Source organism: Thamnophis sirtalis, unplaced genomic scaffold (genome assembly GCF_051295495.1).
Source record: "Thamnophis sirtalis isolate CommonGarterSnake01/CBP01778 unplaced genomic scaffold, rThaSir2_p1.2 scaffold_1, whole genome shotgun sequence".
NCBI lineage: Eukaryota > Metazoa > Chordata > Lepidosauria > Squamata > Natricidae > Thamnophis > Thamnophis sirtalis.
The window spans coordinates 121705711-121732918 of record NW_028261381.1 but is presented as its reverse complement, the minus strand read 5'-3'; the positions used below and the strand labels follow the sequence as shown (position 1 = coordinate 121732918).

General features: G+C 39.1%; 1 protein-coding gene across 2 annotated transcripts in view; it reads left to right on the top strand.

Annotated features, from left to right (window-relative positions):
• Positions 1-1340: 1340 nt before the first annotated feature.
• The window catches only part of PRKD1 (protein kinase D1), a 111501-nt gene continuing 85633 nt past the window's right edge, over positions 1341-27208 (top strand). Inside the window, exon 1 of one of the 2 annotated variants that reach the window (XM_087723226.1) lies at positions 1341-1822. In XM_087723226.1, coding sequence (XP_087579352.1) covers positions 1643-1822 — 180 coding nt within the window. In that variant the 5' untranslated portion in view covers positions 1341-1642. Of the gene's footprint in view, positions 1823-7699; positions 7719-27208 lie in introns of those variants that run through there. The other variant, XM_087723228.1, reaches the window with a different exon arrangement.

Below are 27208 nucleotides of genomic sequence, written 5' to 3'. Positions count from 1 at the left end.
ACAAACTCCTCCTCCTTGGTGAGATTAAGGGCTTCTGCTCAGAAAATGACAATCACTAGATAGGATGTTTCCCTCACCTCATATTTAGTAAATAGAAAAATGACAGGTGGTGGGTGGGATTCTTGCTAGTTGTTCTTCTGTCACAAATTAAGGGGGAGGTGAAGCAGCAGCAGCAGCTGAAATAAGGGACAGCCTAGAGCCTCTACTCTGTAGTGACAGCACACTCTCTTTCCTCTCTGCATGTGGCTGCCTCTTGGTGGGGGTAATGGCATCACTCACTGCTGTTCTACTAGATGGAAGACAACTGGAAGGAATTAGCTGACAGGTTTAAGCTCTTGCTTACACGAAAATTGTAACCCGGCTCAGAAGCAGCCATAAAGCGGGAGGATTCAGAATTTCTCCTGGCTCTTCCTTCTAGTTAAGAGCTGTTGTTACCTTTCACTAATACAAGAGCATCAACTGTGGAAGAACCACTAGCATCTGGGATGAAGGCAGCTTTGAAGGTACTGACTGAATCAAAGGGAACTTGGAGTATGTAACATTCTCTCTCTGGATCAGCCCTTTTTAACTTGATAGCCTCTCATCCTCAGCAAATGTGCCATGCAGGTTGGGGATGATGGAAGTTGTGGTTCCCTTCCCCTTTGGAAGGCACCTGGATGGGGAAGACTCTATTACTGAAAAAAACCAAAACTACCTTGGAGTTTCTTTTGAAAACAGGAAGGCTGTGATAGATGGATAGCAAAGAGGTAGGTCAGGCAGGTGTAGGGCAGGGTGAGGATAGAAGTGCTTGGCATAGGAGTTAGTGGAGTTTAGCAAAGTTAAAGTTGGAAGAAAGGGTTGCCAACTCTCTTTTTCCAAACTAGGCTTGTGTTATTTTTCACAGCTATGAAATAAGCAGAAGTACCCAGGTGACTCTTTCTCTCCGCACTAAAATTTCACCTGCTGATCAGCCCACAAGACCCTAACCAGGATACAGGCGACGGGAACCGGTCCTGACCCACAGTTAGGCCAAGGTCGCGTCGCAGAGCGCTTGTCAGGGACAAAGCATCGGGGCGAGCTTGGAAGTCAACTCAGCGCCTATCGGAGAGCAGCTGGAGCGGGTTGGGGTGTGTGTGTGTGGGGGGGGCGGGTGAGCACCGAGGGAAAGGCGCGTCCAAGGGAATTGTTTGGTGCCACCTGAAGGGGAGGTCCGTCGCTTTGAGTTTGGGTCACTGCCCCGCCACTCGGGCGCCTCAGAGCGGCTGTTGCTGCTCAAGGCCGCCGGGTGGGGGCTCAGGCGCCTACGCCTGCTTTCCCGCCCTTCCTTTTTCTCTCTCAAAGCGTGCTTGACCGCCCAGTGGCCGCCGCCGCCTCCTCCTCCTCCAGTGAGCGCTGGGAGACGAGGCGGCGGCAGCAGCAGCAGCAGGAGAGGCGCTTCCCCCCTCGAGGCTCGCCTCTTCTCCAAGGGTGGCTTGAGCTCCGCTGGGCGTCCTTCGCCGCTGTCCTTCTTGCCAGGCGCTAGCGGCTGAAGGAAGTTTGCCAAAGCGCCCCCCCCGCCCCAATTGACGGCACTTATCCTGGCAAACTCTTACTAAGCCGCGCTTCTCTCTCTCTCTCTCTCTCTTTCTTTCCGCCACATCTTTCGCGCTGCGGGAAGTTGTCGATGAGTGCCCCGCCGGTCATCCGGCCGCCCAGTCCTTCGCAGCCCGGCGGCGGCGGCGGCATCTCCTTCCACCTTCAGATCGGCCTCAGCCGGGAGCCGGTGCTCTTGCTGCAAGACTCCTCGGGGGAGTTCAGCCTGACCCATGTCCGGGAAATGGCTTGTTCCATCGTCGATCAAAAGGTAAGGCGCCTCCGTCCCCGGCTTGAATGTTTGGGCACCGGGCGACGTCAGACTCTTCGATTGTACGAGAGGGAGCATGTGGCCTTCCCAGCTAGGTTTCCTCTTCTGCCATCCCAGGCAGGCCCCCGCGGCCCCCGCTTGCTCGCCTCGTTTGGAAAAAGTCTCCCAAGATAATTTGGGTGGGAAGCCACCGCTTCAGGAAGGTTTGGGATTCGTTTTAGTGAATAAAACGCCAATTCCTTTTGACTACAACCTCCTCGAACTAGACTATAATGCAATAAAGTTGTAATGCGTCTTTTCTTTGATCTTTCAACCGAATCCCCTGATTTCCTTCCTCGGTCGCGTTACATTTTCTGTACTGGCTAGTTGTATTTGTTGACTCTCGGCAGAGTTTGATTGCCACGCGCGAAAAAAAGTTTACTGCTCCGCCTTCTCTCTCTCTCCCTCTCCATCCCCCCCCTTTCTCCTGTGTCCAAGAATGAGAGTTTAGTAGGAGGGGCTGGAAAGAAAACGAGAGATAGGGGCGCACTGGCAGCTGTCAAAATAATCCCTCGACCCTGCATTATACCCGCTGGGGAAATAAAAGTTTCCACTTTGCAAGCCAGAAAGCAAAACAAGCCGGCACGCTTGGCAGGCTGTGCTCAGGAAAGTAATCCGATGCTTGCAAGCCGGTAGACCTGGGATATGTGGAATGCCGGCTCTGACCTTATAGATGGAGTCTGGCTGCCAGTCCAGGGGAAAAAAGATTCCTGGGCTGAAATGCGAGAATTCCATAAATCCATTTTTTTTTAAAAATGTGTGTGATTTTGCAGAAGTAGGCAGAGGTATTGCTCTTACAAAATTGGCATCTTGCAATGTAACCCCAATACCTAAATTCTGCCAAGTCAAATCCTGCAAATTTCCCCAAAATTATAATTTTTGGAACACCCAGAGGTCTTCTGCACCAGAGGTGACAAATTTAGGGAGCACTACCTGGTGAATAAAAGTGCAGTCTCAAGCTCCATGCCTATAACATTGAAAAGATGTACAATATGGTATTTTATGGCTAAATGTGCATTTTGCAGCAGCCTTGTTTGCTCATCTAAGGAACTGTCAACAACTATACCAAATTTTTAAAGTTATTTTGACTCTCTTTCTCATACTTTCCCTGTCATCTGCTTTACCCCCATTCCTTCACTTTGAGAATGATATTACCTTTTCCCCTTCTTTGGTACATCACAACATGTATTGATTTGGTGAACATGGGAATGAATGAATGCATGTGGCTGAGGAGAATAGGGTAATTCAAACCCCAGAACTGCTGACATGGTATTATTTGTACCATTTTCACCTAAGAGCGCTATCTGCCCCAGGAGTTCCCATTCTAGTTTGGAAGGTGGTAAAATTGCAGGAGCTATAATTTGGGGACAGATTGCACCTTCCTCTTTGAAAGTGGTAATGTTCAGTTCCAAACATCTGGTGGTTTCACAGAAAGCCTTTTAAGATATGAAGGAGTACTTTATAGACGAACCCGCTTGTTATGGAATGGGCTTTTCAAGAAACAGCCAATTTTCACAGATGCATAAAATGGATTTAGAAAGTAGCCCTGATGACAGTTGATTATTTCCTAGATTTCTATTTATCCATAGCCAGCTACCATTTGTTTCCCACAAGATTCAACTTCCTGTTCACTGATATATTTTTTTTGTTTCTCTTGTGTGTTTGTGTATGATAAGACAATGGTGTCATATTAAGAAATTAAAGTTTAAGAAAAAATGTGTCTGGAAGGAAATCTTTTAATACCTCTAATGGAAGTGTAAAGGGATTTTCAAAGAAATGAACTCTTTTTCCTAAACAAGTACCCTAATCTACTTTCCTAATCAAGTAACCTTGGTTTATCAATTGAGGGTCAAAAAAGTTTCGTCTAATACTTTCTTACATGTGTGTGTTCTACCTGTTTAAGAAGGAATGCTATTGTTAACAAAATCATAAGGTAGATGTACAACATGCCTGTAACAGATTCCTGTATTCCTATATTGTAGAAAATAATATATATAGTTCAGGGTTGAACTATGGAGGCCTTGGTACTCTCTGAGCTTGGTCATTTTCTTGTAAACATTTCATTACCTGACAACCAGTAGGTAACATCATCAGCACTGAATGATGTTACCTACTTAGATAATGAAATGATTGCCTGCAAACAGCCAACCTCAGAGAACACCATAGATTCCTTTATTCTTAGTTACTCTTTATTCTTTACTGACATCTTAATTTACTGTGGTTGTCGTACTACCAATGTAGTTTTGCATTAATTCTGCATTAAGCTGCAATATACCCAATTTTTATTTGCTTTATTGGAGACTGAATAGACTTGAAGTTCAGAAGAATGATGATCCGCTCCCATTGTAGCAATTATGTGATGCATTGTAGGTTTTTGACACCATCAAGTGACCTTCATGGTTGGTTGACTAGTCAAACAGGGGTTTCCCACATTAAAACTCCACACGCTGACTAATCATTGCACCATACTAAGTAGTTGGGGATGAGAATTGTATTGTTGCTGCTGCTGTTGTTTCAGGGTGATTATGGTTTGCATAGATCTAATCCTTTTGTTTGTTTATGAACAAAGATGGATAATTGTTTTAAAATAGTTTAGTACAGCAAACAAATGTATTATGTTCTACAAAACAATAAAACTGATATAACATTGCATGATTCAGGTAGGATATAGTGAGGAAAGAGTGATATGTACTGCTAATAATTGTGTTTTTATTTAATTTTCCTAGTAGTAAAATGTTGTGATTTGAAGCATTGGTAACATACACAATTGTTGTAATAGAAAGGTGTTAATACTTAGAAACAAAAAGGGGCTGGTAATTAAATTATAATGTGGAAATCTGTAAGGTACTATAGACTTCCTATTAAGAAATAATGAAGAGTGCAAAAAAGCTGTTAAAAATCAATGACATGCCCTAAAAATAATCAAATCTTGTGGGCATAAGGACAGAAGTTCCAAACTGTTGCAACTAAGAACCTGATAATAGAAGCCAAAAATACTTTTGGATTTTACCCTTTTATATTGGGGACTTCCCTAACTACATAACAGATACTTTTGACTCCTTGTTAAAGGAAATACCGTAGCAAAGGCTAAGACGTCTTTGGCACTGAAAGAAAAATGGCAGGTGTACATACTGTATGTGAAATAACAAAGTCTTATTTTCTAACACCTGTATTGTGCTCAGTGAACTTTTAGGTGCTTAAGGAAAGGTTTGTGTTTGGTACCAAATTGAATTTGATGTAAATGATTGGGATGGGTATGCCAGGGCTTTTTGTCCAGGACAAAAATATGATGTCAGAGGGGATAGGAACCTTTTAAAAGTGTTGGTGCTGAATTTCAGCTGGGGGAATTCTCAGGTGACCTCTTTGCATAATAAACTTTGAAAGGAGAACCTGATCACTGGTCTATGGCTATAAAGAGTTAGTGCTTTCTGCAAAAAAAAAAAAAAAATCCATCAAAGAGTGGTAGAAACCGTTAACTCATCCAGTGATGGTTTAGATCAGGGCTGTTAAACTCAGGGCCCACGGGCTGAATGCGTCATGTGCTGGCCACACCCATGTCCAGTTTAGTGAAGGGGAAAAAAATCACGATACATCAAGTGATGATGCACGTTTGACACCCTTGGTTTAGATTTTTGCATCCCAGATCTTTGAGATGAAAATATATGCTGCTCTCTCATAGTCTTTCCATCTTATTGACTCACTATTGATGGGGAAGGTTTGCAATAAAATCAGGTTCAGATCCAGTTAAATGCATCTTAGATGGAGTGATGGGATCAATTTCCTTCAACCTTAGGGTTTTCTTTTATATCTGAACAGGTTTGTTTTTTTTTAGTATCTGACTATCTGGTTTAAGTAATGATGAGTTATCCATACCCTGTCTCTAATGTCAGTATTGCGGCATTATTTAAGTTGTGAACTTTTCTAAACATACTTGGGAGTCCACATAAAGATGGAAATGATTGGGCTTTAAAGTTTATTTCTTAGTTTCAATGGTTCATGGAGAAAAACTAATATCTCCTTTTTAAAAATAAACTTCATTTTTTTTCACTCTAGCCTGTGTAGAAATAGAAAAAAAAGTGACACAGGGTAGGAAGAGTATTAGGTTGTTAGCTGAAACAAGAATAAAAAAAGTCCTAAGTGCAATCGTTCCCTTTTATATATTGGTGGTCCATTAAGGTGATTATATTTTCTGAGAGAGAAAATGTCAGCGATTTTTTGTTGTGGGAATAGTGTAATGCAGGGATCAGCAAACTGTGGCTCTGGAGCCACATGTGGATCTTTTCTCCCTCTGCTGCGGCTCCGTCACCGGTCAGCAGCACAATTTTGAAAGGAGCTTCTGGTGTGTGTGGGGGGGGGGGGGGGAGAAAAGAGAAAACTTCATGGCAAGGGGAGGGTTTTCCAGTTGTCTCTACAATTGATAGGGCTTTCGGTTATGACAGGTAGAAAAAGTATGCCACGCTAGGAGGAGACTCTATGGTGGGGGAACTGAACTTCCAGTCAGCTCCAGAATTGAACAGGGGGCTTCCACTTAGGACCTTTGTGGCTCCCGGTGTTTTCTTTTCTGTGGGAAACAGGTCCAAATGGCTCTTTGAGTGTTTAAGTTTGTCAACCCCTCATGTAATGTGTGCAGGATGATGAGCCTCGTGCAAATCCGCACCTTTTCTATAAAAAAATGACATATTGATGAGTGTTGGAGCCATGCCTTCTCAGTTGCAGTGCCTGCACTTTAGAACAGCAGCCTTGGGGAGGTTCAGATGGCCCCAGCCCTGTTAGCTTTCACAAAGCATGTTGTGGCGGTTTCCCCAGGCATTAGGGCTAGGAGGGTAGATTAACTCTGTTGTGGCTTGATGTTTTTTTTTTTTGATGAGTGGTGTTATTGTTTACCTTTGATTGCCAGGTGTTATATGCTGGGATTTTTCTATGTTCAAGTTATGAGAGTTTGTTGCAGAAAAATCAAATCCAGAAAGCACACACAGATAACTGTTTCAGCTGGATTCATTAACTTCTTTATATACATATTAAGACATGAAGATAAATGTATAATACCAACAGCAGATTCTTTCAACGTGGTAGAAGATACAAGCAGAAGATACAAGATTACTGAAACTTAGTTTGAGAGCAAACTGCTGTCTGTTGTTGTTTTTTAAATTCAATTACATTAAATGACTGACTGTAAAAATCTAGAATACATTTCTTTACAGCATTGTTTGCTACAAGCAATGTTTGTTTTTCTGACAGAAAAAAGGGGCACCAGATATTCTGCATTGTACCCCTTAAAGAAAGAGTAGCAGACTTATGCCTTGTGAAATTGTTCTGTTTTAAGTTTTAAACTTTCCCCTCTTCTTGTATCCAGACAGATTCAACGCTTGTGAAGGAAAATGCATCAAATGATAGGTATAGAGTTTCTTATGATTCTGTTACTGAAGTATTAACCCATTCCTACACATGCTAAGAAATGATTGATAACTTTTATATGAAAGAAACATGATTTCTTCATTCACATCTTACTTAGAAAGCTATGTTAAATGAGCACAGCATTTTATTAAAAGAAAAAAATGGACCCTGAAGATAATACAAAACAAACAACTCCATTAATTATTTTGAAACTTTAGGAACATGTAATCCTTTCAGCCAAAATCTGAACCATTGCCTATCCCTACTGCCCATGAAACTGAAACAATTTAACTAATTTAAATAGCATATAAATAGTTGAAAGTTAATTTGACCTAGTGCTTTCTTATACAGCTAGAGTTGTGGTGGCACAATGATTAGAATCCAGAATTGCAGGCTGAATCTGCCCACTGCCAGGAGTTGATCCTGACTGGCTCAGGTTTGACTAGCCGTCCATCCATCCAAGGTCAGTAAAATGAGGACTCAAATTGTTGGGGGCAATATGCTGACTTGTAAACCATCCAGAGAATGCTGTAAATCACTATGGGGATAATATATTAGTCTAAGTGCTAAGTACTATTGCTATCATATTTATTATGACTACATTCAAAATATGTATTCTAATAATTTCTGCCATATATAGCAAATAAACATAGTAAAACTATGTTTATGCCTGGTGGAGGTGAAGTATCTTCCCACTTTACAGAGGAAAGTGGGGTGTCATTAGTCATTGTCATTAGCTAGAAAAGGTGAAGTTCATGTCTTTATTTTGTTTAGAAATTTATTAAGAAGCAAAAAGCTACCATAGCAATGTTTTGCTTAGCTTCAGCTAGAACCTACACAGAAAATTGGGTATTGCTTACATTTTTACATTCTACATTATTTACATTATTTTTCCTTTAAAACTTCTGGAAAGCTGACAAAGGATACTGTTAAATTATCCTTATACGTGTTTTGTGCTCTGCTGCATCAGTTTAGGTAACCAAGTTAAATTTATTGAATGACAGTGAAAAAATTAACTTTGACATCTGGTTAGATAAGAAGTAGAGTCTGAAACTTCGAAGTATGCTTGAATGTTTAATTTATTATGTGGGGAAAAGGCTGGTTTTTCTCGGCTCCAGAGGCAACAGTCTTGTCTGCCTTTTCAGGAAAAAGGAAGACCGAGTAGGAAGTCCTATGAAGTTTGAGCTAAGAAACAACAGACTTTTCACTTTGTATTGGAGTTGTTGTGTTGGAAGGTGGGGGGGGGGGAGGAAGAGAGAGTGAGTGCTATCTGGCTGCATCCCAACTAGACTCTTTACCTAACTTGCTCTGCAGGCTTTTCTCCTGCTTCCTGAGTTTGATGAACCAAAACAAACACGGTGATGCAATTATCCATAGTTGTATGCCACTTCTTTATTCTGCATTCAATCAAGGAGTGTATATACTCTTTAATCTTAATGCCTAGGTTCTTGGTAACGAGCAGAAAACAGTTATGAATGAGAAGAAAAAGAAAATTTTTGTGGGATGTATACGTACATCATGTGTAAGCCACAGGAGATGAGAGTTTGTGATTACACACCTACACTTTGGTTGTTCATGTGGACAAGGTGTTACTAGTTGGCTTCCTGGTGCACTCCACTGTTTTTGCATTTGGATATTTAGTGACAGGCTACCGATTCTATTTTCAGTTCCCCAGAGCTTGAGAATTTGAGTGCTGACAGCAGGGTGCATTTGGCACTTTTATTGGAGCCATATGGAGCCATTTGCTCTGCCTACCCTGACTGTGATGCCCATTATTATATACTTACAATGTAAAATTCTTTATTATACATACAAGTGAGTATGAGGAAAAGTATATGTTTTTTATTGAAGATAAAGGTGAAGTCTGTTTGAACTTTTTAAGTGATTTTTTGCTGTAGGATATACACCAGGAAAGGATCACCAAATGAATCTGAAAGTTTTTAGAAGAGTCAAGGAATTATTATTTACAGTCAGAGTTGCTGTACATGCGTAAAAGAGAGTAACTAATAGCCATGGAACTGGCAGATTTAGGACAACATGCTCTGCTGTGGGATGTCTCGCTGAGAGACAAGAGTTACACTAATATCAAAGAAATGGTGGAATAGAATCATTAAAGAAAGGATGCAAAGGGAGGGACAGACAAAATGAAATGTGAATGACAAAAATTAAAACAATTTTTATTGAATTAAATTGAATTAATAAATTGTCCAGTGATGAGTTTTACTGTGGCAAGTTGACTGTGATGAGTTGTCCTGCAGCGAGTTGGCCATGTTGAGTTGGCCATGTTGGGTTGGACACTGTATCTTCACCACAGCGAATTGTCCCATTCCCTTTATTGAGCTACTGTATGTATGTATGCAGTGTACAATGTAATGACACTTACGTTGATAAAAACCTTTTCATCACTCTTTGTATCATATTTTCACTCAATGCTATAAAATATCTCTGATTTTTCAGATAAACACTTTCTGGTGCTCCCAAGGAATTGTGTAACTTTTCTTTCTTCTATATCTCTTTTGTTTCTGGTAACAGGTAAGACAGAACATAGGAAGGCTCCAAGGAGATAGTTTCACTGGGGGTGGGGTTGGTCAGGAAAGCCAAAGTGTCCATTATATTTCTGTGATTGAAGCCCCACCCCATTTTACATGTATCAACATGATCCAGATTCCTTCTAAAATTCAGTCAATGAATCCATCTCCCAGCTAATGTTCAGATGATATATTAGAGAATAGTTTTGGAATACAAATTTTCTGCTTCTTTCTTGTTTAAATCCTTAGCCTTTCAATGCATAATTCACCAGGATGTTTAATCTGGCTCTACTATGAGCCAAGGTGGCGCAGTGGTTAAATGCAGCACTGCAGGCTACTTCAGCTGACTGTAGTTCTACAGTTTGGCTGTTCAAATCTCACCGGCTCAGGGTTGACTCAGCCTTCCATCCTTCCGAGGTGGGTAAAATGAGGACCCGGATTATTGTTGGGGGCAATATGCTGACTCTGTAAACCGCTTAGAGAGGGCTGAAAGCCCTATGAAGCGGTATATAAGTCTAACTGCTATTGCTATTGCTATTATGTTACTTTGTGTGTATGTACATAAGTATATTTGTGAAAAAGAGATGGAAGAGGATTTTACATTCCTTCCCTGAGATCAGGTAGTTTCATCTTCCATCAAATATATTGGAAGAGCAAGGATTGGTATGTAGCACCTACCAGAAATCATGTTACTCATAATTCCTTCATATAGCATCCACAAGATTCCCCAAAAGTGTGAATATGTATATTTCAGAGCAATTTTGCCATAATATTTCAAGAAAAGATCCTATATGATTTGATAGTGTTCATGTATTGCAATATTTTGTTTAGTGATAACAATACTATAGATGAGAAAGCACTGAATTTTTAACAGGCTGTTTGACCATTCTACAAATAGAAGTGGCTAAAATGACTCACTTTGCACTTTTCAAATTTGAATCATTTTATGCATCCCTAACTCAAAGCAATATGCAAAATTAAGTGACAGTGCCTGACATCTAAAAAGGTTAGTTCTTAAGTGGTTCCTGCCTACGATGCTTCTTATATGAGGAGGAAAAGAGGGAAGAATTTCTAGCTGCTGAAAAGTTTATTTCAGTTAGCAGATCCCAACTTGAATCTTAATTAAATCTCATATTGCCTAGCTCATGGGAACACTTATGGCTTTAGACAGAAGCAAAAGACAGAAAGAGGAGTGCACATTTGTGGGAAGAGGCATGTAGCAGGAATAGCTCTGCTTCTAAGTAGCATGTGGGCTTGAAGTGCCAGGCCTTGTAATTAGGTCTGATAGGCACCAACTGTGCTTGGCAGAATCTGAGAGAGTGTGTATTTAAGGCTTTACTCAAGCACTGTTAAGTGTTGAAATAGTTTTCTGTTACAGCTCAGACTGTGTTGATTGACTTCTGGGTTCTTGGGTTCTGTTTTTACATAACTACATTTCTCCCTTGTCTAGTGAACCTTGGTATCCAAGTTGTTACCTGTATACCTGGTTTTTCTTTGTGTGTGTGTTCTTCACTCTGACAATGAGTCTGCTTTTCTTCTGAATCCGGTTTGCTGTTAGAAATTCTGTGTTTTGAAGTAGACTTGCAGTGCAAGTTTACATGACTTAAATAATTTATAACTTGCTGAAAGATTGTAAAACAAGGCAATTGTTTGAATCTTACCCCAATCTAAAGATATGAAAAGGGACTGCCTGTTATGTGAAATGTTAGGGACGTGGGCCTAAGAAAAATCAAGAGTGACCCAGAGAGTTTACTTCTATTTAGCAGCATGGAAGGATCCTGTTTCATACAAAGTTGTCTCATGACTGAAGTTGCTTCTTCAATGATTGCTTTTAATGGGAACTTGAGTGTGCCAATCAAACTGCAGTGAGACTTGAATCCATTATTATAGTTAGTCACAAATGGGCTGCTGGGGGTTTGGAGGGGTTCGACAGCTAAGATTCTGTTCAGTTCAGAGAACCCCCAATCCCACTCATGGCTGGCCTCGCCCACCCTAGGACCCCCATGTGGCCTGTTTTGGATGCAGGTAGGTGCAGGGCACACATGGAGGCTCAGGGAGGGCAAAAAACAGGGCTACTGGAAGTTTGGGAAGGCCATAGACAGGCCTTCCCAAACTTCCCAGAGGGCCTACGGAGCTTGGGGATGCTGTTTTTGTCGCCCTGGAGGCTTCAGAAAAACCTCCAGATCCCAGGGAAGGCAAAAATCCCCCCCGCTATGGTGCAGGAGGCTGACTAGGCCATATCCACCATGGCCATGGCCATCCAGCAACCAGGCAGAGAGCCCCTTGCTAAAATTTTTGAAGCCTACCCCTAGTCACAACATATAGCAGTGCATAGTTGACAATGACTATTCTTAGGTAGGGTCTATACTGGTTAAATGATAGATGACCAGGAAATCTCTAGATTATAGATTATAGGCCAGGATGCCCTCCGGATTAAATGCTATCAATGAATGAATGACAAAAGCATGTTATGATTCTGATAACTATTAGAGCATATGGTTAGAGATAAAACTCAAGAGCTAAACAGTAGGAATAAAATGCTTGATATATTTAAAATACTACAATAGTGATTAATAACAATTCTTCCATGTTTTACAGAAGTTATTTTTGAAAAAGATCTTAAAGGTTTCAAGTGTCGGCATCAGTGGTGGGATTCAAATTATTTTACTACAAGTTCTGTGGGTGTGGCTTGGTGGGCATGGCATGACTTGGTGGGCATGACTTACTGGGTGTGGCAGTTGAAGGCTACTGTAAAATCTCCATTCCCTCCCCACTACAGGGGAAGGTTACTGCAAAATCCCCATTTCCTTCCAATCAGCTGGGACTCAGGAGGCAGAGAATAGATGGGGGCAGGACCAGCCAGAGGTGGTATTTACCAGTTCTCCAGAAATGGTCAGAACCTGCTCAATACCAGGTCTGGTCTGCATATGTAGATATTCATTTTCTTTCTTCACCTTAAGTGTAGCAAATCATCTATGTGTAACTAAAAAGGATTTAAAAGTCAACCAGTGACTTTATTAGCACTGGAAAAATATCTCTTGAAGAAGAGAGTGATCATACAGCAATATGTAAATGCTACACATAGCAGACTATTAGCTTGCAATGTTAGCTTTTTACTGTAAGCATTGTAAGCAACAGAATGACTACTTCGAGTTAAAGATTAACAAATAAAACAAGACTTGTTGGCCAAATTAGGAAAAAATGAATTTTCACATTTTCAACTCCAACTTTCATTTGTTTTCAGATAATCATTGCCCTGTTTCTTTAGTGATATCATCATAATGCAGTGAAAAGAGATGTTCAGTTTAGGCAAGATTACTTGTTATCTCCATCTGGTAGCCTTCTAGTGGCAAATTCCCAAGAAAAAACTAATGCTGGACTACATGCTTGTAATTACTGGTTTTGAAAAGCTTTTTACTGGCAGTTATTGGGGAATGGAGAAATGAAATAAAAAATAGGTTCATCAACATTATGTGAAAATTAGCAATCTTGCTTTTCTTTGCCCCTCAGTGCAGCTTTTGTTAATGCCAACATTCTGCTACTCCCACAAATCCACACGTTGATTAATTCAGCTGGAAACAGATAAACTGGTGGATGAATGTCTTAACCTCTCTGCTTGTTTCTACATTGTGATTTGTAGACAAGCCTGCTGTATTGTAGATAGTTTCCAATCTTTGCGGATTTCCTGAACTCAAGTGTGCAGGATTTCCCCATGAATCCTTTCATTGCTGCTATTTGTACTCATTGTTCGTACAATTCCCCTAAATGTAACCTGTCCTGAAAAGGCTACTGAATTATTTTGGCAATGACAACTTCGCATGACATCTCTCTTAATAGAAATTGTGCTTTATTTCTAATAGACAAGGACTTTGGTTTTAAGAAGGCCTAGTCCTAAACCACCTCTTCTTCTGAAATGCTTTAGGACTAGGAGCAAAATTAAGCATAATACTTTATAAGAAAGAATGTGGAAACAGCAAAAATAGTGGTCATTAATTTATACTGTTGCTAGCAGTAGTGATTCCTTAAAAATAGAATTCTGAGTCAGTTTTTATTATTCCTCATCTATATTATGTTTACACGCAAAGTTATATGGGTCTTTATGCTCTTAATTTATTGCTGTGAGCTTGCAGTAAGCAAAACATTCAAACTGGTGTTGATGATAATTCCATTTTGGGCTAGGAAGTGTTTGTGGAGAGTCTTTGTCCTGTAGAAAGAGAAAGGAGCCAACAGTTTGACTCCCTATCAACCTGTGTTTCCATTTCAACAAATAAGATATAAGGACTGAATATCTTGTGGGTTTTTCCCCCCATCACCTGATGAGCAGATTTGTGCCAGTGTTAAGAATTCACAGACTAAATCATGAATTATTGCAAGCTAGTTTTTTTAAAAAAAATATGCTTATATTAAACTAAAATAGGGATATACAGAAGCACTTTACAAACAATTCCTATTTGAAATGTACTGTAACATCGTTTAGTTTTCTGTCCAGTTTCAACTATTTGTTTTAGCTGCTTGAGAGTTATAGGACATTTTTGTTTTATTTCTTAATATCTATCAGGGCAGAGGTGGGTTCCTACCGGTGAGGCCCAGTGCAGCCGAACCGGTAGTGGTATGATGGCCTGGGTCGCAGAACCGGCAGTGACTCAGGCTGGCCATGCTCCTGAACCAGTTCCCTGATGACTGCTGCCATATTTTTTTAAAATTCTGCGCATGTTCAGAACAATTTCCATTGGACTGTGCATGCACGTGCATCCAGAGAAGCACACGCACAAGTGAACCGGCAGTTATGCCGGCTGAAACCCAACCCTGTACCAGGAGTGATAATGCCTAGATAGTAATACTCATACTTTATGTGAAGATATTCCAACTTCATGGTCTCAGGAGAATGCTTTAAGATTTTGAAGATCTGGAGTTTTTCCCAAATCCAGAATCCCCACTGTAAGGTAGCTACTTTTGTTCTATATCCAACAATGATTAGTACATTCCTCTATCTGAATGATTTGAAAACTGCTGTGTTTTTCCTGAAAATGTATCCAGAAAACCTGTCAATTCCTTATACTAATAGCTCTATTTGAAGGTTTTAAAAATAGTATTTTTATTTCCATAAATAACGTAATGGATAATCATACAGAAAGTTATCTGAAAACATCTTTCTTCCCTTTTAATTATCTAATAATTATCTAATAATTCCTTGTGCTATATCTATACAGCTGCTGTTACCAAAGTTTGCAAAAGCTACTGACTGACTCAGCAGAATGAATAAAGTCTGTATTGAGGAAGAGATAGTATATTGGATTGTTATTCCTCTTGGTTGGTTAACCTTACCTGTCATCTAGTAGTGTTGTTGATTGCCCTGGCGTGCCTATGTTTTATTCATTTATTTAAAAGATTTGTATAACTGTCCATCAAAACACAGTTGTATGTGGCTTACAACAGTAATATGTCCTGTGAGTCTTGAAAACAAATGTATTTATGAAAGTTTTATACAAGCAATAGAAGAATTATCCCTCTTTGAAGTGACTTTGATCAGTAGAAAGGACAAAACATCAGGTAGTCCTCAGCTTACAAACATTTGTTTATGACCATTCAAAGTTACAATGGCACTGAAAAAAGTGACGTATGACCGTTCTTCACAGTTATGACATTTCCAGCATCCCCATGATCACATGATTAAAATTCAGATGTTTGGCAACTGGTTCATATTTATGACCAATGTGATATCTCAAGATCACGTGATCACTTTTGGTGAACTTCTGACAATCAAAATCAATGGGTAAGCCAGATTCACTTATCAACGGGGTTAGTAATTTATCAACTGCAGGATTCACTTAACAACTGAGGCAAGACAGGTCATAAACTGGGGCAAAATTCACTTAACAAATGATTCAGTTAACAATAGAAATGTGGGGGTCAGTTGTGGCCATACGTTGAGTACTTCCTGTATGAAATTAATGCTCTGCATTTTCAAGATGAGATAATTCACACTAAAATACTACATCTGTAGATAAATACTGTATATCAAACTTCGTAGTTGATGTCTTGAGAAGAGAAGAGCTTTTTGTGTTTTTGATTATTTTATTTCAAGATGAACTGATCGCGTGCCTATGGAAGTCTTCAAAAATAGCCCAATCTGAGACATACTGTGCATATCGTCTTTCCCTCCCCACTCCATATTTCCCCCTGACATCTGCAGCTCATGTGACTAAATATTTGATTTGCTGAAGTGAACATTTTGGATCTGACTGTCATGGTATTTGCTCTGATATTACTGACATCTTACAAATGCCTTGCAACGTAGAAGTAATTGTCTCCAATTCCCAGCATCACATTTTAAGATATTAGTATGCATGGATGCATGTGAAACAGAACTGCAGCTGAAGGGTGTGTGTGTGTGCGCTCATCATACTCTGCAAACTAATCTTGGTTTTTATTTGTTTCATAGATTGAATGGAATGTGGAAAGAATTCAAACTAGGGTTATTATCAGTTTTGATTGTACCCATTTTCTATTTCAGTTTTGGACAAAAAAGGAACATTCATTTTTTAAGGCAAAATAGTACAACGACAGGAGTGGGGAAGGAATCCTGTAAAACAACAAGTAGTAGTAACTTATGGAATAAGCAAGAATACATACATTTATACTGAGAAAGGAAATAGATTTGATTCCCTAAAGATGCATTACAATTAGATGGAGAAAAAAATTAAAAAGCAGATGGAAAATGAAAGCAAAAGTTGGCAGTTTCAGGATTGAATTTAATCTGTCTCTGAAATTGTTACAGATTCATAGAACTGAACAACAATGATACCCTTTAAAAAAAACAATGTATTTTTGGATAGGATGTACCATTAGGTAGAGTGAGGTAATTCTCTAACTTTGACAGATGTGCAAAAACTAAGCAGGATGAAGTCTGGTTAGTAGCTGGATGAGAAACTACTAGGAAATCCCAGGCTGTAGGAGAGATCACAAATTGCAAAAATATGCTTGAGCAGTTGTGTATCCACGAAGTTACGTTAAAGTCAACTTGAGGGAGTACCGTATTTTTCGCACTATAAGACACACTGGACCATAAGACCCACATTAGCTGTAGAGAAGGAAAACAAGAGAAAAATCTGCCTTTGCCTCCCAGCATTCATCTGGCTAATGTCATTGCAGCAAACAGCGTGGTCAACTTCAGCACATTATTGCAGCCCCAGCAGGTGGCTTGTCAGGGCTCTGCTCCATTGCTCCCACCACAAGTCAACTGAGTTGAGCTGCTGCCACCACCAGGGAATGCTGGAGCCTTTGCTGCTGAGCAGCTGATTGGTGGTTGGATCGACCTCCGGAATACTACTTATTTAGGTTGCGGGGATTGCCACTGCCAATCGTCACCACTGCTGTTTACTGTTGCTGTCTCCTCCAATCACGACCTCTGCCGATCATCGCCGAGTACCACCAGTCTCCACCAATCGTCAGCGCTGCCACCACTGATCACCACTGTTTGCCGCCTATTGCTGCTGCTGCCAATTGCCACAGCCGGTGGTGAACTGTGGTGGCAGTGATCGGCAGTGGCAATCCCCACTGCCTAGAACATCTGATCATCTGTATTCCAGGATGCCGATCCAACCACCGATAACTGCTCCACAGCAAAGACCCCAGGTTTCCCCGGCGGCGGCGAATGGCGGCTGCAGCAGTGACTTTGTATATGAAGAAAAATCCCTAGTTGGCATAGTGGCCTAATATATAACAGTCTGGTTTATTTTATTTGACCTTTGTTAGTTCCTCAGATCTACTTTTGAATCCTTGCTTGTTTTTCTTCTATTGTCAAGGCTGTTTTATTTGAATGTTATGGATACTATGTAATTTTTTTTGCAGTACTTAAAAGTACTAAAAATGAACCAGGTTCAAATTTCAATATGGATTTGTTGATATGATCATGGATTTTCAATATAGTTATTTTTACTTTGCATACTTAAACATTTTCAAATGTATTACTTAGACTTCTGGTTTTTTTTAAACATCATTTTGGGCTTTTATAAATGGGTCAAAAGTTGCTTTATAATACTCATTTATGGGAATGAAAATATAGAAAATCAGTTGGTACAACAGAGTTTTATAACACAAAATTTAGAAAGAGAGCCGAGGTGGCGCAGTGGTTAAATGCAGCACTGCAGGCTACTGCTAGATCAGCAGTTCAGCGGTTCAAATCTCACCGGCTCAGGGTTGACTCAGCCTTCCATCCTTCCGAGGTGGGTAAAATGAGGACCCAGATTGTTGGGGGCAATATGCTGACTCTCTGTAAACCGCTTAGAGAGGGCTGAAAGCCCTATGAAGCGGTATATAAGTCTACTGCTATTGCTATAGAGCCAAGGTGGCGCAGTGGTTAAATGCAGCACTGCAGGCTACTGCTAGATCAGCAGTTCAGCGGTTCAAATCTCACCGGCTCAGGGTTGACTCAGCCTTCCATCCTTCCGAGGTGGGTAAAATGAGGACCCAGATTGTTGGGGGCAATATGCTGACTCTCTGTAAACCGCTTAGAGAGGGCTGAAAGCCCTATGAAGCGGTATATAAGTCTACTGCTATTGCTATTGCTATTTATTTAGTAAGTAAGTTTATCTTGGGGTCACAAGGGGGCTACCAGGAGATTCAAATCAGCACAAAAGCTCTTGAACCAGACATTATTCTTTTTAGTTCATCATAATAAAAACACAGATCTGTATACAATTCTGTAATGAGATGGCATTATTTGTATGGTGCCTATTGATTTTAGTTTTGTACGAACAATCAGAATTATATACTGTTGGCTGATGTTCTACAATTACAGCAGAACAAAGTTAACATAATTGAAACAATATACCAGTTGATTTTAGTAAATTGCATAACCTTGTCATGTCAACAATTTACAACATTTGTTTTAATATCAACTGTGACATCATTTGTTTTTATTTTATTGCATTTGTTTCCCTTTCCAGCTATTCCAAACAATGTACACTTAAAATTGTAAAATTCAAAATTCATTATAGAAATTGTACGGTCAAGGATAAACAGAAACTCATGGTAGTTAAAAGCTCTTTCAGTTAAGAAAGGCTTAGAAGAAAAGTTTTTATCTGTTGCCTAAAGGAGAACAAAGTTAACCCCCATAGAGAGTGTTTAGTGAAATGGCTCTTCATTTTTGTATTAAGTTAGGAAACAGTCACTTACATCTACCATGTTGAACTTCCACCATAACTATAAAGTCTTTCTAGATTATGTACTATTTATGCATCATCATTGTGTTTTATTGCTGCTGTGATTTTATTCTGGATTTTTATTTTGGTGTGGTTGCGATGCTATGCAGTGCAATTACTTTTAAACTATACCATTGCTGATTTCTATTTATTCCCTGAATGTAAGAAAAACTATATAAGAAAAGTTTAATTTACAAATATTCTAAGAAGGCTATGTCAAAGCTTGCTGCTTCTATCACTATCTTAGCTAGTAGGCATTTTTCTAGATGCTATATTTTTTATTATTACTACTTTACAATAAAACACATCCATACAAAGTCTGTGTTTGCTATATTTGAATCCCTTTGTTCCAGTTGTGGGATTCAAATAATTTAACAACTGGTGCTCGGCTCTAACGACCAGCTGGGTAGATGTGGCTCGGTGGTCATGTGACCATGTGGATGTGGCCAATTCAATGTCACTCAGGTCGATTGGTGCTTTGCCTTAACTGTTACAATGTAATAAGTGTTAACTAGAGAGGCAGTTTCTGTAAGCAGAACAATAAACATTAGGCTAGAAACAACACCAGAATGTTTCCTTCCTGACTTCCTTACAGGATTAGCCCTGTAAAGTGGAAAAAAACAAAATGAGATTCCTTCCAACAACCTGAACTGCTTAGAAAGTTAACAACTGGTTCTCCCAAATAGGTGTGAACTGGCTGAATCCCACCACTGCTTTGTTCCCCTTTATTAGGAAATTTTCTTACAAGGATGCTCCCAAATACTTATAATTAAAAATCCTCTAATGACTTTTAACACGAAGGCAGAAATTTTGGTTGTTTAATTAAGTAACTATGCAAGAATCTAACACTATTGAGTAAGTTAAACTTAAATTGGTGAGAGAATTGCAACTGTAAAATTGTGGGCATTTACTTAACATAATCTTTCTTTGATAATTCAGATTGTTGAAGAAATAATTGTTGTATTCCTTTGTTCACAAAGGAGATAAAACATGATTATGTAGCAAAATTAAGGGGGATTATGTAGAGCAACCTAAAGTGTAACAAGCGTTTCAGCTGAGGCAACTCTTAAACCTCTTGAAAAATAATGGCTCATAATATATTAACTGACAATGGCTTTAGAGAGATCCATTTGATGAAATGTCCCTTATAATGATAATTGTCTTTTAGCCTTGCATGTTTGTAAAGGCTTCATGAGGTTGGTAATACATTCCTCAGACAAATTATTACTTCAGAAAAATAAGAAAATTAGTCTCACTGGGGGCATCTCACTTAATCCTGATTTTGGCGCCTCTGCTGTTCAGTGAACTATATGCCACTAGCATAGATAAAATACATTTATCCTTTTGTAAGAATTAGACCAAATACTCTTGGACTTTTCAGTGTAAAATGTTACTACTGAATCTGAAGGAACTAAATAATTTTCTTGTAACACTTACTTGTAGGGGAAATTTGAATCATGAGTTTTTCAAAGACTGGTCATCAATTTCTCTGAAGCTCCAGAAGGAATTAGAAAGACTGAAAATGATATGACAAGTACACTTGGAAGCAGAATTTTACTATGTAATTTATGATTTAGATTGTGAGGAAGATACAGCATGTCATCAGTTCTAAAAAGGAGACCATTTCTAAAAATTCAAAATTTTAATAAAGTTTGTAAAAAATTAGGGATTTATTTTCATGTGTGGTTTTGCTTTTTGTAATTGTATTTTTATTGTTATCCCCCTGAAAGCATATATTTCCTAAATTAATAAAATTATAATGGTTTTTAACTTACAACTACATTAATACCAAGTGCTAAACAGTATATTTTTGTTCTTGCTGGAAGCAAGACTTGAACTCATTTGCCAGTAGAAAAAAGGGAATTTCTGCACAATGCTATTTTATAAGCCATCTAGATTTTGTTGAGCTACAATCAAGCCAACATTGCCAATGATGGATTGGCATTAATAATCACCAGCAACATCCAGATGGTAAAAAGTTCCCCATCACTGCTCTAGACAGAGGTCCCTTGATCTCAAAAGATAAAGTTTTTGATATATACTCATGGCTCTAATGATGTTGGAACAAAATGCTACCATTCTACTAAAAAATATTTATTTATTTATTTATGACTAGGCAATAGCCCGCCGTTGCCCAGGTATTTATTTATAGAGGGGAAAATGTCCGTACCAAATGTAATTTCTAATGTTGGCTTTTCCCCCCTTACCAGAGTGAGCCCCCTTGTGGAGTACTATGAAGCCCATGGCAACTCCACTGCACTGTACAGTAGAAACCATTTTACGGCAATACAGTAGAAGCCATTTAAAGGCACAACAGGCTGCATCTTAACAGAACATACACCCTGAAGGGTGGTAGGTGTGTCTTACCCCCACAGTATTTTTCTCCAGAGGTAAGTCATCTGTGTACCAAGTTTGATTGAAATTGCTCAAAGGATTTCAAGAGTTATGCTGGAACATACCCACCCACACACCGATGGATGGATGGATGGATGGATGGATGGATGGATGGATGGATAGATAGATAGAAGATAGATAGAGATAAATTCAGTTTGAGATGCTATGTCATAGGGACTAAAACATTTTGAGGATTAAATGGAATGTAGAATCAGAAACTAAACGGAGGCATCTATATTGAAAAGTACACTTGACATACATCTAATAATTTAACATATAAGCAGAAGCTATAATTAAGTCCATAGAACATCAAATTTTATGTTCAGAAAGGAGATCTGAACCATTCATCTCTATCTCCATTCAACAGTTTGGAAAAGAGCTCATTTCTTGAGGGGCTTATTCAGAATCCTCTTGAGGGAAAAGGCAGGAAAGAATAAAAAGTAAAAAAAGTAAAATTAAGTTGATTATAATACATCTTTTTTTAAAAGTTAAAAGACTTGAACATAACTATGGAGTATTTCCACAGCAATGCAGTTTTGGTGAATAAAAAGTTAAACTCTTTTCACAGATGAGTTTATATGTTCAGGAAGTCTTGAATTTCCCATGAAAATATGATCATCTATATGCTGTGCTCTTATTTCTGTAAATAGGTATAAAATTTCTCATCACAATGAAAACATTCAACATTGATTACTACAGCGTATTCAAGGGCACTGCCAACAGAGATCATTTCCAGTGGTGTTACAAGGTTACTCTAATATTGATATGATGGAAGGAAGGAAACTGAAATTCTCAATATATGAGATTATAACATCTACAAGCCAGCTTAATATATCCAGGAAAGCAGAAGATGAAGAGAATAAAGAACAGAATAATGGTCCTGGGAAGCCACTGGCTTCCAAATATTTCTAACAGAATTGCCAATGTGGCATTCTAAGATCTCCAAATTATCTTGCAATATTTTGATCACCACCAGTCAGGTTCTATGCCTCCTCTGTATATGTGTGAGAGAATGATCATCCCACATCAATCCACTGCAGGATGAATCTCTCACCACTGAAGATTATATAGGTAGTCCTCAATGTTCTACCACAATTGAGTCCAAAATTTATGTTGCTAAGTGAGAAATTTGTTAAGTGAATTTTGGCTCATTTTGTTCTGACGTAGGCTTCCTGAGACAGTAAAAAGCACATGCTTGGTCCCAAAAACCCTCTTTTTATTTCAACGTTTGTGAATTATGTTCATTCACAGCCCGTAATCAGTCACAAATAGTTTGTAAAAAGTCCAACAGAAGTCTGCCACAGTCCTTCGGGATAAGGCTGATAAGCACTCACCTTTATCTCCCTTGAAATGCTGCCAAAGACCTAATTGCCAATTAGTTTTTCAAGGCCACATGGAACACAGAGTCAAAACGGAGCTTTAGAACAGAAGAAACAAAGATGTTTCCTGCAAGGCTCATGTGCCTTTGCTCCTCCTTTATGTCTTATGGGAGGGGCCAATCATCTCCAAGCTTTACTCCCAAGTTGCTCTTTTGTCTTAACTGTTCTTGCCTTCTGGCAGCTCTGTGCATGCGCGAACTGGGAACAGGCTCCCCCTGTTCCTCTGCCTTGCTGATGTCCAACTCTGGACACTTCAGAGACAGCACATAACTCCCAGACGACCCTGAGGCCCTCTCTGCCTCTAATACAGAGCCCTTATCAGACTTTCCCCAGACTCCAGGACTGGCCCATGTTCCTCCCCAACCTCTTCACTGTCTGACTCTGCTGCCAGCTCCACAGGCCGCCGATAGACCGCAACACATTTTACAACTTTTCTTGCTGCAATTGTTAAGCAAATCACTGCAGTTGTTAAATTAGTAATCTAGTTTCTAGTAATCTGGTTTTTCCATTGACTTTGCTTGTCAGAATGTGGCAAAACATGGTCACATGACCCCCGGGACACTGCAACTGTGATAAATGTGAGTCCGTTGTCAAGCATTTTAATGTAACTCATGTGACCATGGAGATGCTGCAATGGTCATAAGTCTGAACAATGGCCATAAGTCACTTTTTTCAGTGCCATTGTAAATTTGAACCGGAGGTAGGTTCCTGCCAGTTCTAACCTTTTCTATAGAAGAGGTTCCACAAATCTACCATGCTGTTTAGAACTGGTTCCAGATCCCTCCCCCGCCCATCTGCACCATGCTTGCCCCGCCCACCACTCACTGATTAGCTGGCTCACCAATTGCCCCACCCACTTTTAAGAGTCCTATCTAAACCTTAAAGTCTTAAAGCTGTCAACTTTGAACACCCCTGGGGATTTTTTCTCAAGGGTTAGGGGTGCAAGGGTCTTGTAACTTGACAGCTTTAAGACTTGTGTGCTTCAAATGCCAGAGTTTCTGAGGCAACATTTTGGTTGCTAAGCAAGAGTGTTGTTAAGTGAGTTTCAACACATTTTACAAGTTGGCCACGCCCGCCCAGTCACATGACTGTCAAGCCACTCCCACCCAGTCACATGGCTGGCAAGCCACTCCCACCCAGTCACATGGCTGGCAAGCCACTCCCACCCAGTCACATGGCCAACAAGCCACTCCCACAAAACAGGCCACACCTACAGAAGAGGTTCTAAAAAAAATTGAAACCCACCACTGCTTTGAACAGTCACTAAGTGAACTGTTGTAAGTCAAGTCTGTAAATCTGCAATGCTAACCAATTATGGTTGTTTGATAGATGTTTTTCAAACTTCCTAATCTAGAGCTGAAAGAGGATGGGACTGGCTCAATGTCATCCAGCCAGTTTCTATGGCTAAGAGAGAATTAGAATTTGGATGTTCCTGCTTTTAGTCCAGCACCATTACATTTCTATGATCGTAAAAAGAGCCAGTTTACTGTAGTGGTTAAAAAGACTGGATTAGAAACTGGATTAGAGACTATGAGTTCTAGTGCAGCTTTGCACCTGAAGCCAGTCAGTGGTGAAGCACTTCTGAAAATATTGCCAAGAAAACTGCAGGAATATGTCCACTCACAATTCATAAAAGAAAGACAGCTACTTTGTGAGAAGATTTCATGAAGAAAAGTTGCAGTAAATGGCATTCAGAAAACTCACATAGGTTAGAGCAGCATAAATGACATATTGTAGGACCTAAACATAGAATATGTAAACAAGACAATGTATACAAATGTCCTGAGTCTTAACAGGATCTCTAAATAGTTTGTAGGTGAAATAACAAAATTCTTAAGTGATTACTGTCTAACACTAATCAGAATGTTACTTTTATAAAGTCAAATGAATCATGCAAGATGATTCAATAGTTTTAGCCATTTTCCTTTTAAATAAAAGATTTTTAGATTGACAGCTAATGTTTGCAGGTTGCTAAATAATACAAGCAAATATACACGTTTCTACATGCAGCTCACTACCATGACTTTAAATAAATTTGAGATTACCCTTATTATCTAATGATATGTTTAGAAAGAAGAGGTCTTTGAGATTTTAGTTTTCCAGATGCTTAGACAATGTGCTTTAACTACTGCATTCACAGGCCAGTCTTGTAACACATAAGAACTGCTATTTTAAGATTTGTATAGTGCATAATATGCACAGGATTCAAATACCACCACATCATTAATGCTTTGAAATGTGGATAGCCTGAATTAACAGTACTATCTTCAGTTCTATGTTCTGTTGAAAATTTGGAATTTTTAGGTATATACATTTAACATTTTAACTTTGTAATATTGCTGAATTAATATCTGATTAATCATTCAACAAACATATCAAATATGTATGTATATCATATTTTACCATAATTGAAATGAAGATAATTACTGTAAACAATAATATAAACTTCAAACAGCTAAGTCTTCTTAAGAGTTTAAAATCATTAACTGATTTGCAAGCTAAATATACCATATTTTTTGGACTATAAGATGCACCGGAGGATAAGACGCACCATGATTTTGAAGAGGTAAATTAAAAAAATTTTTTTTGCACTCTGCAGACCTCCCAAATTTTCTGCACGCCTTCTTTTTTTCAAAAAAAGGGGGAGCATGCAGAGCTTTGGGAAACTTGTTGAGTGCTCCTGGAGGTTGGAGGGGCAGGGGGGAACAAGCATTTTTTGCAAAAAAAAAAAAAAAAGGCCATGCAGAGGCTTAGAAAGGCTTGTAGAGTGCTCTTTGGGACTGGGGGGGGGGTAAAAATGAGCAAAACTGGCCCTTCCCCCCCTTTTTTGAGGGAAAAAGGTGTGTCTTATACTCCAAAAAATACAGTATGTATTTTTATTTTGCCAAAACTGTGCCTTTCATTTTTATATTGTGTAAATTTGATTTAGCTTCTTTAATAAGTCATTGAAGATCTGAGTATGCAATAAATTAAGAATCAAAACCTTTAATATGTATGCTGATTCACATATCTAAAAAAAAATAGAGGGCTTATATCTCATAGGTAGAATTCTATCAAGTTTCAGTAACCTTTGAGTGACCAAAGTAAGAAATGGAATGAAATTATTTCAATCTTTTAATTCATATATTTATCACAAGTGGTATTTTTCAAGCTGTCTGAAACATACTCAAAGACCTGTAATCATCAAGATACCATTGATTATCCTGATTACAATGAATGGTTGGATGGGTGAATGTCCTTTGGATTTGAGAGAACTTTGTTTAATTATTGGCTTAACACAGCTAATCCTTGTTATACTGGTCTATCTGCCTGAAAGAAATGCATGTTTTCTATCCTACACCTACAGTATCTGGACATTAGTCCACCAAGTACTTTGTGCTGTTTAAATTTAGAACCCAGAAATAACACAGTCATTTATATCAGGGTTGTCAAATTTGCGGCTTGTGGGCTGGATGCGTCACACATTGGCCACACATTTAGCAGAGGGGGAAAAAGTTGTGATACGTCATGTGATGCTGCTGTGATGCTGTGAGTTTGACACCCCTGACTTATATGATACTTGAAAATTCATTCATATTTTTGTACCACAATTCCAAACACAGATTCATGAATAAACTCCTCCCCTTCAGTTTATACATAACCTTCTTAATTTGCCTCTCAGAAATGTGGTATGAACATTTAGAGCCTTAGTGGCACAGTGGTTAGAGTGCAGTACTGCAGGCTTCTTCTGCTAACTGCCAGCTGCCAGTAGTTTGGCAGTTCAAATCTCACCAGCCTCAAGGATCATTCAGCCTTCCAAGGTCATTAAAATGAAGGCCCAGATTGTTGGGAGCAATATACTGACTCTGTAAACTGCTTAGAGAGGGCTGTAAAGCACTGTGAAGCAGTATAAAAGTCTAAGTCCTATTGCTATTTCCTACCATACAGTCAATTATCAAGTTGAAAAATTAATATACTTTCTGTGCAATTTGATTTGCATCATACTCTTGTAAAGCTGTATTTCTGTTGAAAATTAATGCCAATTAAAATCGCACCCATTTGTATTCCCATGATAGAGAATGGAGGAATAAAGCTTCAAAATAAATCTGCCATATCCAGATTTATCCAGGTTAATTGGCTATTTTAGAAGTCACCTGGACTGGATTTGGACAGTTATGAAGGTCTAGATCAGTTCTCTGAACCAGATGAATACTCGCCACACTGTTTTAATATATCTTTCCAGATATGTTTTCATTTTGGTTAATTATGTTTCATTAGCAAACAAATATTTGTTTGTTTAAAGTCATGGTGGAAATCTATGGTTTTAAAGATGTTACTGAACTATATAGCTCCTAGCATTCTTGCTTATATGAATAATGGAGAAGAAATCTGAAAGCTGCAATTTAGCAATAATTGGAAAGCCACATGTTCACACCAGTGCTTTTAAGTTGATTGCATTCCAGATTTAGA